Consider the following 21,143-nt stretch of genomic DNA (forward strand, 5'->3'; position numbering starts at 1 on the left):
TCCCTTTGCCTACATTAGTCCCTATATTCTTCCTTGTGAGTTTTCTTATTCTCCTTTCACATTTTATGATTTATATCTCTAAACTTATTTGTTCCATTTCCATTAGTTATAAAGCTTGTTCAACTGAAACATGGACTGATGTATAGAAACTTAGATTTATTGGATGACATACAACAATATCAAAATGACAGCATACTGATGATATATAGAGAGGGAGAGTCTACAGATAATCTCCCCTACCATTCAGACACCTGTACCAATGCTGAACAAGTTTCTCTATACCCTACATAATGAAGACATTGGTTGTCAGTTGAGCCACTCTTCCACAGGAGCATTAACTGCTTCATTGGTGGTGAGATACTTACTCTTCAGCATGCCAAAGACGTGACTGTTACAAGGGTAGAGACCTAGACTATAAGATGGGTACTCAATAAGACCTTAGCAAAGAATATGCTGTACATCCACTGTTGCATTGGCAGTGTGTTATCAAGGATTAACGTGGAGCAAAGAAGACTTTCTGACAGTTTTCCCAATCAAAGCACCTTCCTTGCACAAGAACTGAATTTACATGAATGATACTTCAACTTGTTCCTCTAGTTAGAAGATGTGTGTCTCAGACTGACCACGTTCTGAGCTGTTACTATAAACACCAAATCATGCAGTGCTGCTACCTCTTTTTCCTTACAATATGCTTTATGTTGCACTAACACAAACAGGTCTTGTGCTATCAACGGGTCAGGAAAGGACTACAATTGGGAAGGAATTGACCAGGGCCTTGATTAACTTATAGTCCCAGCATTTGCCTCGTGTGAAAATGGGAAACCATGGAAAACCATCTTCAGGGCTGCCGACAGTGGGGTTCGAACCCACTATCTCCCGAATACTGAATACTGGCTGCACTTGACCAACTGCAGCTATCGAGCTCGGTAGTTATTAAACCAATTCCTACATTATCACTACTTAACTTACTTACTTAACTTTGTAAGAGGGAAGGAAGCGGCCGTTGTCTTAAGTTACATACCATCCCGGCATTTGCCTGGAGGAAAAGTGGGAAACCACGGAAAACCATTTCCAGGGTGGCTGAGGTGGGAATCGAACCCACCTCTACTCAGTTGACCTCCCGAGGCTGAGTAGACCCCGTTCCAGCCCTCGTACCACTTTTCAAATTTCGTGGCAGAGCCGGGAATCGAACCCAGACTCCCAGGGGTGGCAACTAATCACACTAACCAGTACACCACAGAGGCGGACGTCTTTCAAAGCTGACCAATGAAAACTACATACCATACCACCTGAACTACATTTACGAAATAAAAAACATACGCCTCAACCCAGGATCGACCCTTCGACCTCCTGCATGCTAACCCAAAACTCTATCCACTGCACCAACTGTACAGCACGACTAATATGTGCTGACAGAGGTAGTTACCCTACATGTGGTTACAGTGTTGCCAGACTGCCACTCTTCAACGTCCTTTTTCTGCCAGATATACTCGCAGGACGAAGTTTTGTGAGAGACATTTTTTTAGTGCTGGCGTGTGAGGAGTCGCGCTGCGATGCCCGAGTACGCGAATTTCGCTTCACCCTGTATATATAGATAGAAAGAGATCCAGCAGTAACTGTGAGAACAGTTAGGCCTATATTAATTTCAGGTAGAAAATAAACTCTACTGCAATTTGCGTAATTTTTTTGTTCCAATTTTTATCTTGACGTTCCCTCAAATATTAATTTAATTTCTTCTTCTTCTTTATCTGTTTACCCTCCAGGGTCGGTTTTCCCTCGGACTCAGCGAGGGATACCACCTCTACTGCCTTAAGGGCAGTGTCCTGGAGCTTCAGACTCAGGGTCGGGGATACAACTGGGAAGGATGACCAGTACCTTGTCCAGGCGGCCTCACCTGCTATGCTGAACAGGGGCCTTGCTGGGGGATGGGAAGATTGGAAGGGATAGACAAGGATGAGGGAAGGAAGCGGCCATGGCCTTAAGTTAGGAGAAGCGGGAAACCACTTCCAGGATGGCTGAGGTGGGAATCGAACCCACCGCTAATCAGTTGACCTCCCAAGGCTGAGTGGACCCCGTTCCAGCCCTCGTACCTCTTTTCAAATTTTGTGGCAGAGCCGAGAATCGACCCTGGGCCTCCAGGGGTGGCAGCTAATCACACTAACCACTACACCACAGAGGCGGACATATTAATTTATTTTGTTCAAAAATCATAGCTGCGACGAGACTCAAATTCACGTCTACGAGGTTCGCAGACAAGTACGGTGACCACTCCGTTCTGCTGTGATATAACTCCCAAGTATATATGCCTTGCATTGGAATCGGGGATTCATCAATTTTTCAGAAGTTATTAGGTTGCGGACCTGACATGTTTAAGTAAAATTTGTTCGCCTTTTAGTGTTCTACCACCTCCACTTTGTTCAAAGCGGATTCTGTGTAATGACATCTGACCTCATTTTTGTCGAAAACGAAAGCGTGTTGACTTAAACCCTTATATACGAGTTACCGTTGAGTATCTCCCCACAGGTACATTGAAGCTCGGTGAAACCGGTTGACCGCAAGGTCTGGCCTCTACTTGTTAGATATTATGCTTGATACACTTTTCATGTAATTGTAGGTGACTATGTTCACAAGTGCAAGAAAAAGTGTGTAGAATCCTGCAAAAAATTCCTGCTGCCACTGCAGCATTAACAAGGCATTACATTATTTTCCCCGCAATAAAATAATGCCTGAAAACCATTCAAAACACATCAATTATCAGATTTTCCCGGTGATAAGAATATAAGAAGAGGCTATATCGAATGTTGTGATATAACAGTCCGTTCTTTTTAAGCACATTCGCATAATTTTAAATTAAAATTAAATGAAATAAAAACTCCCATTCATCGTAACGCTTTTGTTCCTCTTACTTAAACATGTTTACGTCTTACCAGTCTCCGCTAACCATAACCTATAATAATGTCAACCATGTGTCTGTGTGACAAAATACTATTTCAACACACCACTAGGAGCGCTTTATGTAAAAAAAACAAAAGACGCTCACTGCCAAACGCGTTTAGAAATCTCACTGAAATGTGTTAATTTGTCTTTAACAATTGTTTCGTAACAAATGCTGGAAACGTGTTCGTGAAACAGGGCACTTTTAAACAAAGTCTTAAATTAATAACAATTGTTAGTTAACATTTGTTAAGTAAAATTTAACATACAGTTGAAGAAACCGAGCCTGGATATCTCATTATTATTTATAAATTTCATTTTCCGTATTGACAGATTCAAAGTATAGATAAGAAAAGTGTTTTTACACCAATCAATACACAATTTATTTTAAATAGATTAAACTAGTACCGGTTTCGGCTCTTTGACGGCCATCATCAGCTAGTACATGATTTGTTTCCAGCCATTAGACAATTCACAAGTTGTTATTGTATTAGACATCCGGATGTCTAATGGGGGATGGAAATGTATACAGTAGCATGTAATTAAAATATCAGTAGTCAAGGTAAAAAATTACAATAAGTTAGAACATGAGTATGTAGGACATATTAAAACATATGGGTCATAATATAAAACACTTAAAAAGTTTTAACACATTAAAATTTGGTAAGTATAGGTAGACACTTGTTAAAAAAATTTAGTTCATGTTACATAGGTTCCATTCTTCAATCTTCTGTGTAGTTCCTTTGCTTTTATGTTATGTTGATTTTAGCTGTGTATGGTAATTTTCGAGAAAGTTCTGAAGCTGGTATGCGTCATGTTGATATGGACCTTTGTCATGAAGAATTTTTTTTTTTTTTTTAATATTGTGTTATATATTCCAACTTGTGATGTACTCTGGTAAATTTTAATATAGTAAACAGCAGGTCTTGAGTTAGAAGTAGTTGGTGGCAACACCTCTCTCGTCTACGTTTGTGGTTGTAGTCTGTAAAGATAAGGTAATATAAGTATAGCAGTGGTGTGTGTATGAAGGAATGCCTGGTGTGTGTATGGAAAGAGTACTTACTTTAGTTGTTGTGGAAGTCTTGTGCCGATGTGTTTGAAGGTTTGTTGTGTTCTACTGCGAGTGCGTCTGGGGCTCATATTAGCTGTGGAGGGGGATGTAGGTGGAGGGGAAGAAGGAGTGGCCGTTGGGGAAGTAGGGGTGGGGTCGGGTTTGTGATTCGTTGGTTTGTTGGAGCATGTGTTTACTATTTTGAGACCAATTATAAACTATAGAGCCAGTCCAACCTACAAATTATCGCAATTCATCCAAAAAAATTTTAAAAAAGCACTATACATTTTTAGCAAACAAAACAATATTAAACTCAATAGATTTCTGCAACAGAACCAAAGAGCTAAAGATCGAACAACACCACACCCTTGCTTCATTTGACATAATAAATATGTACCCTAATATTCCTGTTAAACAAACAATCAAAATAATAGAATCTAACCTAAAAAAACAATAGCAACTTGAGCACCTTAGAAATAAACGAATTCATAAACTTACTTGAATTCGCCATAAACAATAACTATTTCAGATTTCACAATACCATTTATCAGCAACAAGGACTACCTGTGGGATCTCCTGCCTCCGGAATATTAGCAGAAATATATATAGATTACTTAGAACAGACGTCAATCAAAGAAATAGATAATATACATTTTTGGTGCAGATTTGTTGACGATATCTTCGTAATTTTAGATAATAGATCCACTGACGCACAAGCTATACTAGACAAACTTAACACTCTAGATCCCCAAATTAAATTCACCAAAGAAACCGAAAATAACTGTACACTAAATTACCTAGACTTAACAATAACCAGACACAACAACCACTTATCTTACAAGATCTACAGGAAACCCACACACACCTCAAATACCATAAAAAATGACTCCATTCATCCCAATACACAAAAAAGAGCAGCCTATTATAGTATGATTTATAGAGCTTTTAACATCCCAATGACAACAGAAGACCAAAACAACGAATTGAAGTTAATCCACGACATAGCTAAACATGGAAATTCTAAGTTCCCATGAAGGGAATTAGATTCTTTTCCACCAATAGAGCATATCAAAAATCAGATCAAATTAGATGTATGGCTTTTCCGGCGTTTGCTCTATTAACCAGCGTTTCGTCTTAGGTCTGACACTAGACTCATCAGAGTGGGATGTGTCAGACCCTACCCACTGACGCTGGGGTGTATGCAGGTGAACTTATCAGAAGCTTATTTATGAAGCACAGTCTGATAACTGCATACGGGAGATAAAACGAAACGCTGGTTAATAGAGCAAACGCCGGAAAAGCCATACATCTAATTTTTGATCTGATTTTTGATATGCTCTATTGGTGGAAAAGAATCTAATTCCCTTCATGGGAACTTAGAATTTCCATTTGGAATTGCTAGGCGGGCATTGGTTCCGTTGTGGAGTTTTATCTCCCGTATGCAGTTATCAGACTGTGCTTCATAAATAAGCTTCTGATAAGTTCACCTGCATACACCCCAGCGTCAGTGGGTAGGGTCTGACACATCCCACTCTGATGAGTCTAGTGTCAGACCTAAGACGAAACGCTGGTTAATAGAGCAAACGCCGGAAAAGCCATACATCTAATTTTTGATCTGATTTTTGATATGCTCTATTGGTGGAAAAGAATCTAATTCCCTTCATGGGAACTTAGAATTTCCATTTGGAATTGCTAGGCGGGCATTGGTTCCGTTGTGGAGTTTTATCTCCCGTATGCAGTTATCAGACTGTGCTTCATAAATAAGCTTCTGATAAGTTCACCTGCATACACCCCAGCGTCAGTGGGTAGGGTCTGACACATCCCACTCTGATGAGTCTAGTGTCAGACCTAAGACAAAACGCTGGTTAATAGACCAAACGCCGGAAAAGCCATACATCTAATTTTTGATCTGATTTTTGATATGCTCTATTGGTGGAAAAGAATCTAATTCCCTTCATGGGAACTTAGAATTTCCATTTGGAATTGCTAGGCGGGCATTGGTTCCGTTGTGGAGTTTTATCTCCCGTATGCAGTTATCAGACTGTGCTTCATAAATAAGCTTCTGATAAGTTCACCTGCATACACCCCAGCGTCAGTGGGTAGGGTCTGACACATCCCACTCTGATGAGTCTAGTGTCAGACCTAAGACGAAACCCTGGTTAATAGAGCAAACGCCGGAAAAGCCATACATCTAATTTTTGATCTGATAGCTAAACATAACGGATACAGCAAAGGAATGGTCAACAAAATCATTCACAAAATAAAATCACAACCTAAAACTAAATTAGCAAAAACAACCAAACCCAAAAAAGACTATGCCCTATTTACCTTTAACAACGCCCATATATATACTATAACTAATATTTTCAAGAAGCACAGCATGAAAATAGCATTCAAAACCGCACACAATAGTACCAACATTATACATAACACTAAAACAGTCAATAATAACAATAAATACAACCAATCAGGTGTCTACCGTATCAAATGTAACAACTGTGACACAAGTTACATAGGACGTACAGGCAGAAACTTCACCATCCGCTACAATGAACATATAAATGCAGTAAAACATAACCATTTCTCATCAATAGGCCAACATGTAGAAGAATCCAAGCATAGTTTCACAAACATCAATAACGACATGACGATACTAAACATAAACTCCAAGGGCCCACTGCTCAACATAACCGAAGATTTCTACATTTCTTTAGACCAATACGCTAACCCCAATCATAACATAAATGATATTACTGAAAAAACCAGCATCATTTTTGACAAAGCCATTCCGGCATTAAAGAATGATTACCTGAAAATAGTAAACACACGCTCCAACAAACCAACGAATCACAAGCCCGACCCCGCCCCTACTTCCCCAACGGCCACTCCTTCTTCCCCTCCACCTACATCCCCCTCCACCTACATCCCCCTCCACAGCTAATATGAGCCCCAGACGCACTCGCAGTAGAACACAACAAACCTTCAAACACATCGGCACAAGACTTCCACAACAACTAAAGTAAGTACTCTTTCCATACACACACCAGGCATTCCTTCATACACACACCACTGCTATACTTATATTACCTTATATTTACAGACTACAACCACAAACGTAGACGAGAGAGGTGTTGCCACCAACTACTTCTAACTCAAGACCTGCTGTTTACTATATTAAAACTTACCAGAGTACATCACAAGTTGGAATATATAAGACAATATTAAAAATAAAATAAAAATTCTTCATGACAAAGGTCCATATCAACATGACGCATACCAGCTTCAGAACTTTCTCGAAAATTACCATACACAGCTAAAATCAACATAACATAAAAGCAAAGGAACAACACAGAAGATTGAAGAATGGAACCTATGTAACATGAACTAAAAATTTTTAACAAGTGTCTACCTATACTTACCAAATTTTAATGTGTTAAAACTTTTTAAGTGTTTTATATTATAACCCATATGTTTTAATATGTCCTACATACTCATGTTCTAACTTATTGTAACTTTTTACCTTGACTACTGATATTTTAATTACATGCTACTGTATACATTTCCATCCCCCATTAGACATCCGGATGTCTAGTACAATAACAACTTGTGAATTGCCTAATGGCTGGAAACAAATCATGTACTAGCTGATGATGGCCGTCAAAGAGCCGAAACCGGTACTAGTTTAATCTATTTAAAATAAATTGTGTATTGATTGGTGGAAAAACACTTTTCTTATCTATACCTGGATATCTCAGACAAACTAATAGGCAAACGATTCCTGCCAACATACTTTGCTCATACCAACAACATCTACCTTTAGTCTATCCACTTCCATTTTTATGTTCTTGAAAATACTACAACAATTCAAACTTCTAACATTCCATACACCAACTCGCTGGATGTCAGTATTCGTCTCCCAACACAAAGATCCAAACAGGAGACTATTTTAGCTCCAGGATATTTTATCTTGTAGGAAGCCATCATCGATACATAATTCAATCCTACAAAGAGAGCTACATGTCCCCAGAAGTTAAGGCAGTGGATGTGTCATTTTCATGCATCAGTATCAACATACCTAAATAAAGTTAAGGGGGGAGACCTAGCTCAACACAGGAAAAATCAGGCCAATATTCATTCGATTGTTAAATATGCTACAAACGTTGTTGAAAAATTCTGCACATATCCCAGTATTGGCATGCTTCCCAGCAATCAGAAGCAACTGCAATAATGTCAAAATTCTAATTATAACATTTTAAATTAAATTTCCCGCCTTTTTAACAATATTCACTGTTTCCCTTATAAGTTCCAAGTTTATAAGAATTTTCGTACTTTTCCTTTTCTAAAGTGTATATCAAACCCCCACCTACAAAATGAACCTCAATCACTACCATAGATTGTGATTTAGATATTTTTGTCGAGTTTTTATTCCACGCACCTGAAAATACTAAAAATAAATATTTTATATAAAATCTAATATAAATCCCATCGACCTGAATGAGGTACAGATTGTAGTACAACAATATGGCAGGAAACCCTGAAAAAATCGTTATTATCCGTGAAACAGTAAGAGAGTTATGAAGGAAACCGTGATATTTTGTTAAAAAGGCGGGAAATTTTATTTTAAAATGTTATAATTAGAATTTTGAAATTATTGCAGTTGCTTCTGATTGCTAGGAAGCATGCCAATACTGGGATATGTGCAGAATTTTTCAACAACGTTTGTAGCATATTTAACAATCGAATGAATATTGGCCTGTTTTTTCCCGTGTTGAGCTACGTCTCCCCCTTAAGTATTATTACAAGGCCATTTCAGTTATCATCCAGATTATCACCCTTGCAACTTCTAAAAGGCTGCTCCCCCCTTTCAATGAACCACTTGTTAGCCTGGACTCTCAACAGATACCAATCCGATGTGGTTGCATCCAGGCCTTGGCTACCTGTTGCATTGGGACATACAAACCTCCCCAGTGCATCAGCAACACATGGTTCAGAAGAGGGCCATTGTATATTATTACATACAATTCCAATTATGTTAGATACTAGCAAATGTATCCGTCCTTTGCTATGGTATTCTACATTATATACATTTATCAAAGTAAATTACTGTATATGCAGTGAATAAGATTTTTTTAAATTGCATGCCTTTTAGCGTTATCCAGAAACAGCAGGTGGAGGTTCTCCCTTCGTTGTTTCCAATGTGAAGTCTGAGTTGCCGAGTTGTGATGGTAATGGCAGGCTCACTTGTCTACTGCCATTCACAATCGAGTAGGGAAGTTTTCATTATAATGGCAGCCTCGTTACCTACTGCACGGTCACAATCAATTTGTGGAGTTTTCTTTACAATGGCAGGTCCCCTTTCCTACTTCCAGGCAGATTACAATTGAGTGTTTATTATAATGGCAGGCACCTTCCCTACTGCCAGTCAAAATTGAATTGTGCTGTTATCTTTATAATGACAGGCCCCTTTACTTAATGTCAGTCACACCAAGTTGGTGAGTCTCCATTATAATAGCAGGCCACTATGCTTAATGCCAGTCATATTATGGATGGGTAAATTTGTTTATAATGTCGGGCATACTTGTCTACCCCCAAACACAATTGGTTAGGGGAGTTTTGAATAAAATTGCATGCTCCCTTGTCTCCTGCCAGTCAAATCAAGAAGGGAATTATTCATTACAATGGTAGTGCCTCCTTACTAATGCCAGTTACACAGGAGTTGGAGAAGGATCCCATTCCTACTGCCAGTCAAAGTTGATATGGAGAGTAATGATTACAATAGCAGATGCCCGCCTGCTGAGAGTCACTATCGATTTGTAAAATATTAATTATAATGGCAGACACACCCTTTCTATATCGCTACAAATCAACTTCAATGCGTATATTATTATTATTATTATTATTATTATTATTATTATTATTATTATTATTATTATTATTATTATTATTATTATTATATATAATTCGCTGGGGCCATCAAGGACCACGTTAAGTCTTGTTGCATTTGACACTGAACTTGGCCTTCTTTAGAGCCCAAATTTCCCTCATTCTTTGTGAGTGGGCTTGCTTACGCTCCTCTGTCCAAGGGGCACCATGTCTTTTCTTCGGTTGCTCGTCTCGGTTTAGCCCGTTCGTCAATATTTTCTTGCAGAAGAGATCTCTGTTAAGGGCGTCTTCAGCTGAGATATGTAGCATTTGCAGGTCTTCTTTGGTATTTCTAAACCAAGGAATTGTGGTTTTGGGGTTTGAATCAAAAAAGTGAAAGATTTCTTTAGTTAACTTTCTTCCGTCCATTCTTTTCAGATGACCGTAAAATCGTGCCCGTCTTTTTCTGATTGTGTCGGTAATTTTCTCTATTTTGCTGTAGACTTCCTTGTTGGATCTCTTTTGATGGATTCCATTTCTGTACTTTGATCCCAAGATTCCTCTCACGATTTTGCGTTCTCTTTTCTCCAGTTCTTCAAGGAGTCTTTTGTTGGCATTTAGAGACAGGGTTTCGGCTGCATATAGAACTACTGGCTTCAGAACTGTTTCATAGTGACGAATCTTGGTGTTTTGGGAAAGGCATTTTTTGTTGTAGATTGTGCGGGATGTTTGGTAGGCTATTTCCAGTTTGCATACTCGCTCCTGAAGTGCTTCTTTGTCCAGTCCATTTTTCATGATGATCTCACCCAGGTATTTGAATTTGTCTACTCGGGTGATGTCCCCGTATTTTGTATGGAGTTTTAGTGGAGCCTCTTTGATGTTAGTCATTACGTCTGTTTTCTCAAACGATATCTGCAAACCAGTTTGTTCGGCAATTTCCTTTAAAATTTCAACTTGAGCTCTGGCGGTTTCTATGTCGTTTGAGAGAACAGCAATATCATCGGCAAATGCTAAGCAGTCTGTTGCGATCCCCTTGGATTTGGTTCCTATTCTCAATGGACTGTAGTTGGTTTCCTGTAATCTCACCCGCAAGGTTCTGATGATCTTTTCAAGAACACAGTTGAAGAGTATCGGGGATAGCCCATCACCTTGTCGGACTCCTGTTTTGATGTCAAAGGAATGCGAGAGAATCCGTGGAACTTCACCTTGGATTTTGTATCGGTCAGGGTGGCTCTAATTAATGCCAGCAGTTTCAAATCAACTCCAAATTCATTTAAGATGTATAGCAGGACTTCCCGGTCAATAGAGTTGTACGCTTTCTTAACTCTTTCCCTATAGCATTCGCTGCGGTAATCGACTTTTGTCGACTTGGTACTTTCCTGCTATAATTTCCGCGCGCTTCTTCCATAAAGGCCTATTTAATAATACAAATATCTATAGTCATGTATTCACTATGTACTAAGCATTTTTTTGAAAACTTTGCCGCGAATACTGGACCTATGTTTATTTGCTATTTTTCACCCGCCCGCCAACATCCCTGTCAGCTGTCTGGCCAATAGCAGGCTTCACTCAGTAGCTATGAGCGCGCGGAACAACATTAGCAATGGAAGTGAAGAAATCTTCTATCTTTTAGTTGCCGATTTGGACAATGAAACAAGTGATGATGTGCATAGTGATTGTTCGGAAGAAAGTGCCAAAGAGGAAGATCTTCATTTTTTATCGATCTAGCGGGATATTTGTGATGACATTGAAACTGCACTAATGAAAGCATACTGTACAATAAGCTTTAAAAGAGGGCAATTAGTATTCCTGACTTCAAAAATTCTGCCATAATCGGACTTCTACGAGAGTATCAGCGAAGTCGGCCGGCGAAACGAGGAAGAACTTCCGATTACATACCTCAAGCGCGCCTGACGGAGAGGCAATTTCTTGGGGAGCAGCGGGACAAGAGTCACAAATATAATTGTGTTGCTTGTTACATATTACCAGAAAAATGTTCAAAGAAAATAAAGGGACTGTGCAAGAGAAAACAAACAGTATTTTTGGTAAGAATTGCCCGGGACAGCCTGCAATGTGCCCAGTTCCACGTTCGGATATGTATCACAGTAATGAGTGTTTCAAGGTCAAATGTCACTACTAGTTTTCCAAAGTTGAGTTAAAAATGGTGCAATGGTGTTGAATGTCACTGACCTTGAAAAAAATAAAGTTTCAGTTCATTTGGAAAATACGAAAACAATTACATTTTTCTGTAAGTGTTCTGTTGAAAAATAGCGTAGCGAAAGAGTTAAAGTCCACAAAGACGGACACATACTGCTTGGACCTTAGTGTACAATATCTGATGATCGTTTTGAGATTTTGGATCTGTTCAGCTGTTGAGCGACCTTTTCTGAACCCTCCTTGGTATTCACCTATTTCATGTTCGACTTGTGCTTCCAAACGCTCCAGGATGGCAAGTGATAGAATTTTGTAAGTCACGGGTAGCAAAGATATTCCTCTGTAATTGTTGATGTTCTTCATGCTGCCTTTTTTGTGTAATGGATGGATCAAAACTATTTTCCAATCTTCGGGTAGGGTCTCCTTGTTCTAAATTTCTTCTATTTGCTTTTGCAAGATATCAAGTGATTCCTCTGGGGCATATTTCCATAGTTCTGCTACTACTGAGTCTTAACCCGGCGCTTTGTTATTTTTGAGACGGGCAATGTGGCGCTTGATTTCATCTCTGTCGGGTGGTCTGGAATCTGAGTACCTGAGTAAGGGTTCCTTGGTCTCAATGGCGCTTTGCGGTTTAGAGCAATTAAGTAAATTCTTGACGTAATCTGCCAGAATGCTGCAATTTTCTTCATTTGACGTCGCCAGTGTGCCGTCCTCTCGCTCAAAGCATAGAGATGGTGGTTTATAGCCAGTGAGTTTGCGTTTGAAGGCTCTGTAGTACTCTCTGCTTTCATTCTTCCTAAAGTTTTGTTCTATCTTTTCAATGAGAGATTTTTCGTATTTACGTTTCTCAGTTCTGAACACCCTAGCTGCTTGGGCACGTTGGGTTTTGTAGGTTTCCCAATCATTTTCTGATTTCGTAGAGTATTACTGTTTCCACGCATTGAGTCTTTTTTGGAGGACTGATTCGCAGGTACCATTCCACCAGGCATGCTTTTTGCTTCTCTTGATTTCTGCAACGTCTTTGGCGGCCTCAACAAGGAGACTTTTGGCGTTGTTAAAGTCACAGTCATTTGGTCTAGCCTTCTCCTGGAACTCCTCGACCCTTTGCCGAAGTTTATCATTGTCGAAGCGTGTGATCTGTTTGGTTGTCTTCCTTGTGTTTGCGGGAATTGGTTTGAATTTGATAAGAGACATATAATGATCTGAGGCCACATTGATGCCTTTCTTTACCTTAACATTCATAATCTCAGGGCTGTTTCTCCTGGAGATTGCAACATAATCAATTTGGAACTCTCCAAGAGCTTGGACGGGAGAACGCCAAGTCATTTGTTTTCTGGGTAGATGGCGAAAGTGGGTCGACATGACCTGCAGGTTGTGATTTTCGCAAATGGACACCAGTCTTTTGCCGTTGGGATTGGTTCTTTTGTGAGCAGGGTAATTTCCTATAACTTTCTTGTACTTCTGTTTACGACCTAGTTGGGCATTGAAGTCACCCAAAAGTAGCTTGACATGGTGTTTGGGGATTTTGTTTAATTTTTCATCCAGTAGGTCCCAGAAATTATCAACTTCGTCTGGATCAGACTTGTTCTTATCGTTTGTAGGAGCATGTGCGTTAACTAGGGCGTAGGTTTTGTCCGCGCATTTAATTGTGAGTATAGGACAATCTGTCATTCACAGGTTCGAAATTTGCAACCGATTTAAGGATCTTGGCTCTAACAGCAAACGCGGTTCCAAGCATCACAGCTCCGTTGAGGATTGCTCTTTGCGCTTTGCTCTTGAAAAATCGGTAGCCTTCGGATTCAAAAATCTCTTCATCTGGGTACCTTGTTTCCTGTAGGGCCATTATGGAAATCTGATTTTCGTGAAGAGCTTTGGTGAGGGTTTTCAGCTTGCCAGTTTGTGTAAGTGAATTTATGTTGAAAGTTGCTAGAAAGGTTTTAGATTTTGGCCTGAGTTTTTGACTCTTCGGGGTACACCGAGATGCTCCGACTCGTCTCTTGCATGATGTCGAGTCTCCCCCAGAATCCGAACGAGACTCGTGCGCCGTGGCGTTCACGACGAGGGATTTATCCGAAGATTTACCCCCTGGGGTATGTTTCTTGAAATGTTGTGCCATCGTGCTTTTTGACTTGACTTTGCTTTGGACGGGTACCCATCCTTTTACAACTAGGATTGTTAGCCCTAGAGGTTGCCTCAAGATGTTTTCTGACTTCTGGTCATTTACCAGTCTTCGCCGTAACCCTGGCAAGGGACCAGTTTTTTTTTCACGGTGGTATTTTATTTCCCTACTACCCTCTGACTCTGCTGGCGGCAGAGCCAGCGAGCTTCCCCAATTCCAATGGGACGCGCCCGATGGAGGTAACCGGTAAATCCCCACACGGGATTATTATTATTATTATTATTATTATTATTATTATTATTATTATTATTATTATTATTATTATTATTATTATTATTATTATCATGCGTGAATGGTCCCTTTTGGAACACACAATGCTTTATTTATGATTTTGTTTGCGGAGGATCCAGGATGCTTTCATCTGTTGACTAAAGATCCTCTTCCTTTCTTCCGTCCACTTGGTACCTGCTCTTTTTGGTACTTCATTCTCTGGAGCAACTTCCCGCTTGTCAATTTTCTTTCTATATATATATTTCGATTCAAAATTTCTTAAGGTTGAATTTGTGCGTTCTTCATGTCTGCTTTTGTTTGTTGTATCCATGGGAAATTTTTCAGTTTATCAATTCTTTCAAGAACTTGGTGCGTTAGTCTGGTTTAAGGAAGCCTCTTAACATGTCCATAAAATTTTAGCCTTCCTTTCCTCAGGTCTGCCACAATATTAGATAATTTTTCTGTGGATTTCCAGGTTTGGAGGCAGTAGCCTTCTTACGTGTGTCTTGGTCCTAAAATTTTCCTCATGATTTTTCGCTCTTCCTTTAGGATATTTTCCAGCTCGCCCTTTCTATGAAGCATTAGAGTTTCCCCTGCATATAAGGCCTCAGGTTTGATTACAGTATTGTAATGTTTAATCTTAACATGGACAGACATACATTTTTTGTTATAGATTTCTCTTGTTCTCCAATATGCTCTTCTGAGTTTTTGGACACGGTTGTTTTGGGCTATTTTCTATTGTCCGGTTGGTTCGAGGATTTTGCCCAGGTATTTGAAGTGAGGGACTCTGTTGATTTGTCCGTATTTTGTATTGAGACTATGGATGTCTAGTTTTGAACAGAAAAATTCAGTTTTCTGGAAGGAGATATGAAGTCCGACCTTTCTGGCACATTCTTGGAGAATTTCAACTTGCTTTATTGCTGTGACTTCATTGCTGGACAAAAGGGCCAGGTCATCCGCGAAGGCTAAACGTGGAATTTCAAGCTTGTTTTTGGTGTCCCAATGTTTACTGGGTTCCAGCTATTTTGTGCTTTCAGTTTTTTTTTCCATTCCCTCATCACCTTATCTAGGACGAGGTTGAAGAGGAGGGGTAACAGTCCATCTCCTTGCCGGATACCAGTTTTTATCAGGAATTCGTCTGAGATTTCTCCCATGAATTTCACTCTTGACTTTGTGTCAGTGAGGGTCTGTTTGGTCAGTTTTGGAGTCTAGTCCCTGTTCTTTCAGGATGCTGAACAGAGATTGACGATCAATTGAATCATAAGCCTTCTTGAAATCTAAGAAGGTACAGATGATTGGAAGGTTTCTGAGGGCCCTGAATTTTAGAGCGGTTTTGAGGTTGAAGATCTGTTCTGTGCACGATCTGTGACGGTGGAACCCAGCTTGATATTCACCAATCTTATGCTCGAGTTGTTCTTGTATTCTTTTCAACAGGCATCCAATATGATCATATGTATATGTATGTTTACTATGTTGCAAACCTTCAATTACAGATTAACTGCTGCTAAACGATATGCCATATCGATAAATGGATTGTACCATAAATGGCTTATCTTATGATATTTTCTCCTTTCTCATCTATTTATGGTAAGATTGAGTTAGAAAAGTTGAACAGGGAGAAATTTGGGTAAGGTTTTCTCACAGCACATTATTTTTGGATACTTATGCGACAGCTACAAACATAGAATTTGGCTCAGATATGGATACCGCGAGGGCCAATGTTTGTGTAGAATTAGATGATTCTAGCTTTTGTATAAGTGATTCAAACTATGAAAAACTATGTAAAAAGTGCAAAATGTACATCCAATCGAGAAATAGAGACAAATCTAACGTATTAGGAATAGGTATACGACAAAACATCATAGGACCAAAGTTGTAGATCACTCAAAATTGAAAGGAGTTTGTGCAGTTTTGTGATATGACATACCGTTTAGCCACGAAATACAGATTGTGCCACAATCATGCTTTGGGGGGAGGGGGTAAAAATTAGGACTATCAGGAAACTAAAGCTAACAAATATGCAGATGGTCATTATTACACCTGAAACGAATAACCGTACGAAAATTTTGCCAAAACAGTCAAGGTACAGACACACGATCGTTATAAATTTGGACAGGTAGATATTAAATATGAAGTTCGATTGGGATGCTAAATATGAGGTTTGATTGAAATATCTCCAATAGTTTTCAAGTTATGAGAAATACGCTTTACACGCACCCGCTCAAGTAAAGTGCGGTGGGACTTGTACTGAAAAACGGACCGTAAATGATATCTTCCTTACTAATCCTCGTATTGAAATTATGCATATGAGAAAAAAGGTTTAGAAATTAATTTCCATTAAGGCTGGTAGATTTCCATTAAGTTTGGTTGTGTCTATTTTGTGGGAGTGCAAAATCACAGTTTAGGTTTTGTATAAACCCTCAGTCATTTCAGGGGTTTAGAAACAATACTGGCCTTAAAACCTACCCTAGGACAGATGGATTCTAAATATGAAGTTTGGTAGAAATATATCCAGTAGTTTTTAAGTTATAAGAACTCAGACAAACAAACGGATACCAAAGCTAAAAATATGTAGACGGTCATTATTACATCAGAAACGGATAACTGAATGAAAATTTTGCAAAATCAGTCAATGTACAGACACACGGTCGTTACAATTTTATTTATATAGATTTATTAAATATCTGCAAAAAATGATGGTTACATAATGTGCAGCAACACTTTTTTCCTGTAAAGTTTTAGTCAGTCACATTCACAATATTATAACACCTTATAAGGAAGGACTATTTCAAAATATAACATTTACAAATTAATTAGAATAACATTAAAATATAGTTATATGGCATATGTTCAGTTATAATACTTCATTTTCAAGTAAGGAGAATTTAAGTTATTTGAATTTATAAGAATGAAATCTGATTTTCAGCACATTAATTATGTATACTTGGGAATGATAACACTGCGGTTTTTCCCCTCAAAATAATAATTGTCACCACCATCTCTTCACTATCTTCAAAAACTTCTTTTTAATTAAGTGATGCCAAACATCAGTTATGAACTATTCCACAAGTAAAATACTTTATTTCTCTGATATATACCAATTAATTTTATAATAGAATTAGCAAAGAACTATTAACAGATTCCCAGACTAATTTTTTAACAATATGAGGACTGAAAATACTTTACCTATAATACTTTGTATTCAAGTACTTAGTAGAACACCAGATTGATGACAGTCATTAAAAGTATACTAACAAAATCTTACTTTTTGTGTTGCTGCAAGTAGAGTTGTTTCGGCATGGTGAATCTGCACAAGTAAGGAGTTTGCGCTGTTCACAGAAAGTACCAGTGTATTCTTCTGGACAAATGCATTCGAAACTGCCAATGAGATCATTACATGTCCCTTGGTTCTGACAAGGATCAGACTCGCATTCATTGACATTCACATCACACCTAAGAAGCATTCAGAATTAATGTTACAATTACTTCACATACTGACAAAGTACAGGCACCTTAAGACAATACTCATATCCCAAAAGAATTTTTAAAAAGCACTAAGAACTATTCAAAATTAATCTCTACTCCTTAAGATGTTACCCATACATGAAAAGAATTTAAAAACAGTAAGAACTATTCAAAATGAATCTCTTCTTCTGAAAAAAGCCTTTCCAGACCAAATTACATTGAGAGATAAATTGTACTGTTTAATAAAAAATCACTAACATCTGCATCTTTAACATAGTACTAAAGGTATTTTATATAAATATTAGTGATGCACTAAGGAATTATAAGGCAGATTTAATGTAAGTCCTTTTGGAAGTTCTTCAATTATGTGAAATACAAATATAATATCCTTTAATTAAAATGTCTTACTGATAAGAGAGATTCTTGGTTATATGTGTAGAAGCCAAGAGAATGTTTATGTTGAAGTAAAGTAGAATAAAATTAAAGATACAAAAAGTACAGAAAAAATATTAGGTCTAAGAAAATCAGAATACAAATATCGAGCCCGAAAAAGGTAAGCAGAAATAATTGTTGATTAGCTTCTGTCTTAAAATGGTTTTTGAGTTAAGGAAAACTCAACATTTTTTTAAAGAGTTTCTTTTAATTCGCACTGTCACAGATAGGTCTTATGGAGATGATAGGACAGGAAAGGGCTAGGAGTGGGAAGGAAATGTCCGTGGCCTTAATTAGCATTTGCCTGGTGTGAAAATGGGAAACCATAGAAAACCATCTTCAGGGTTGCCGACAGTGGGGTTCGAACCTACTATCTCCCGAATACTGGATACTGGCCGCACTTAAACGACTGCAGCTATCGAGCTTGGTACAAAACAATGATGATGACGTCGTTGTTGCTGCTGCCGCTATTGTTGTTGTTTGGGTCATCAGTCCACAGACTGATTTGATTCAGCTCTCCATGCCATCCTATCCTGTACTAACCTTTTCATTTCTACATAACTACAGTACTACATGCTCCATCCACTGTAATCTGTTTGTCATATTCATGCCTTGGTCTACCCCCACCATTCTTACCACCTACACTTCCCTCAAGAACTAACTGAACAAGTACTTGGTTTCTTAAGGCGTGTCTTATCGTTCCATCTCTTCTTCTGGTCAAATTTTGCCTCATCATTCTGCTCTCACCACTTCAATTCAGTATTTCTTCATCTGTGATTCTATCTACCCATCTCACCTTCAGTATTCTTCTGTAACACCACATTTCAAAAGTTTCTATTCTCTTTCTTTCTGAACTAATTTTTGTCCATATTTCACTTCCATTCAATGCCAACACTTCATACATAAGTCTTTAAAAATAAATTAAAAAATCTTACTAGTTCTTATATCAATATTTGAAGTGAGCAAATTTATTTTCTTAAGAAAGGCCTTCCTTGTTTGAGCTAGTCAACATTTTATGTCCTCCTTACTTCTGCAATCATTAGTTATTTTACTACCCAAGTAACAAGACTCAACAAGTTCCTTTAAGACTTCATTTCCTAATTTAATATTTCCTACCAGCACCTGACTTCATTTCACTACACTCCATTATTTCTGTTCTGAATGTAATTATTTTCATCTTGTACTCCTCCAAGACTGGTATGTTTCAGCAATTTCTCCAGATCTTCTGCAGTCTTAGATAAAATAACATCATCAACAAATTCAGAATTTTAATTTCCTCTGCTAGAATTGGGATTCTCTTTCCAAATTTCTCTTTGATTTCCTTTATCATCTGTTCTACATAAACATTGAAAAGGAGAGGAGACAAACTGCAGCCTTGCCTCACTCCTTTCTGGATAGCTGCTTCTTTTCCACAGCCCTCAATTCTTATCACAGCAGACTGATTTTTGTACAGATGGTAGTGTAGATAATCCTCCTTTCTCAGTATCTGATCCTGATCACCTTCGAAATCTCAAATAGCTTGATCAAATCAGCATTATCAAGTGCACTTTCTAGATCTACAATTATTATCAACGCAGGCTTGCCCTTCTTTATTTGATCCTCGAAGATCAGACGTAAAGTCAGGATTGCAAATTATAAATCTCATTTTTGTCCCGTATTGGCATCAACTCAATTAAGATTAGGTTGAAGGGAGAATCCCACATTTCAATACTTATTTGTTTTTTACTGCTAGTCTATGTAATTAAGCTGGAATATGTTTTATAATTAAGCTGGAATATGTTTTATAATTACATAGACTAGCAGTAAAAAACAAATAAGTATTGGAAGGTGGGATTCTCCCTTCAGTCTAACATTAGTTAAGTCAGGATTGTTTGACATTCCAACATTTTTGTGAAGCCAAACTGATCTTCTCCCACCTCAGCTTCAAGTTGCCTTTCCATTCTTCTGTAAATAATATGTATTAAAATTTCGTAAGAGTAAGATACTGAACTAACGGTGCAGTAGTTTTCACACTTGACAGCAAGTGCTTTCTTGGGAATAGGAATAACAACATTCTGTGTAAAATCGGACAGCATCATACACGTGGATCACAGGGGAGGAACTAAACATAAAAACACCATATTTATACTGGCTCCTCCTTCCTATTTTAACAAAATTTGAAGTGAAAATCTATGTAATTATGAAATATATAAAAAAATGATGAGGTTTTAAGAGCAGCATCTCTTGTATATCCCACCAAATGTAGAAATCCTGAAACAGTTTTGACTGTTCACTGATTGAATTGCTCCAGAGTTACCAGCTATTTGCTAACACCATAAGGAAGACTGCTGTGATATCACAAGGCTTTATAATAAATTATGAATGTACTAAAACTTTCCGAGATGTCATGATGCCATTAAAAGAAAGAAAGAAAGAAAGAAAGAAAGAAAGAAAGAAAGAAAGAAAGAAAGAAAATGGAGAAAACAAGTAAACTTAATTAAGCAGGTGCTAAAATTTGTTTTTATATTCCTGCCCTAAAATAGGTCAAACTGAAGTGATTTACAAGTAACAACTCTCATTATTGTTCCATATTGAAGATGACGTTAGGCATAGATATCAAGGATAATTTAATAAAAAACCACCTAATTCAATACTTTCCACGTTTAATGTGGTTATTATCTACATGATTTTATGTAGACTTATTTGGTCAGGTACATGTTTCACCCATTATTTTGGGCATCTTCAGCCTGTAAACAACCTTTAGGTCAAGGTTTGGGACCTTTTTAACCAATATAAACATACCAATATATACACTATATACAATATATACATTATATACAATATATACAAACATTAACGAACTCTTAAGATGGGTAA

The 21,143-nt window shown here is 38.0% G+C and overlaps 1 protein-coding gene across 1 annotated transcript in view; it reads right to left on the reverse strand.

Annotated features, from left to right (window-relative positions):
• The window catches only part of crb (crumbs), a 625,965-nt gene that overhangs the window by 53,107 nt on the left and 551,715 nt on the right, over positions 1-21,143 (reverse strand). The window contains exon 28 of the mRNA XM_067138875.2: positions 17,656-17,843. Within this exon, the coding sequence (XP_066994976.2) occupies positions 17,656-17,843 (188 nt within the window). The remainder of the gene's footprint in view (positions 1-17,655; positions 17,844-21,143) is intronic.

The sequence above is a fragment of the Anabrus simplex genome, chromosome 1 (genome assembly GCF_040414725.1).
Source record: "Anabrus simplex isolate iqAnaSimp1 chromosome 1, ASM4041472v1, whole genome shotgun sequence".
NCBI classification, from domain to species: domain Eukaryota; kingdom Metazoa; phylum Arthropoda; class Insecta; order Orthoptera; family Tettigoniidae; genus Anabrus; species Anabrus simplex.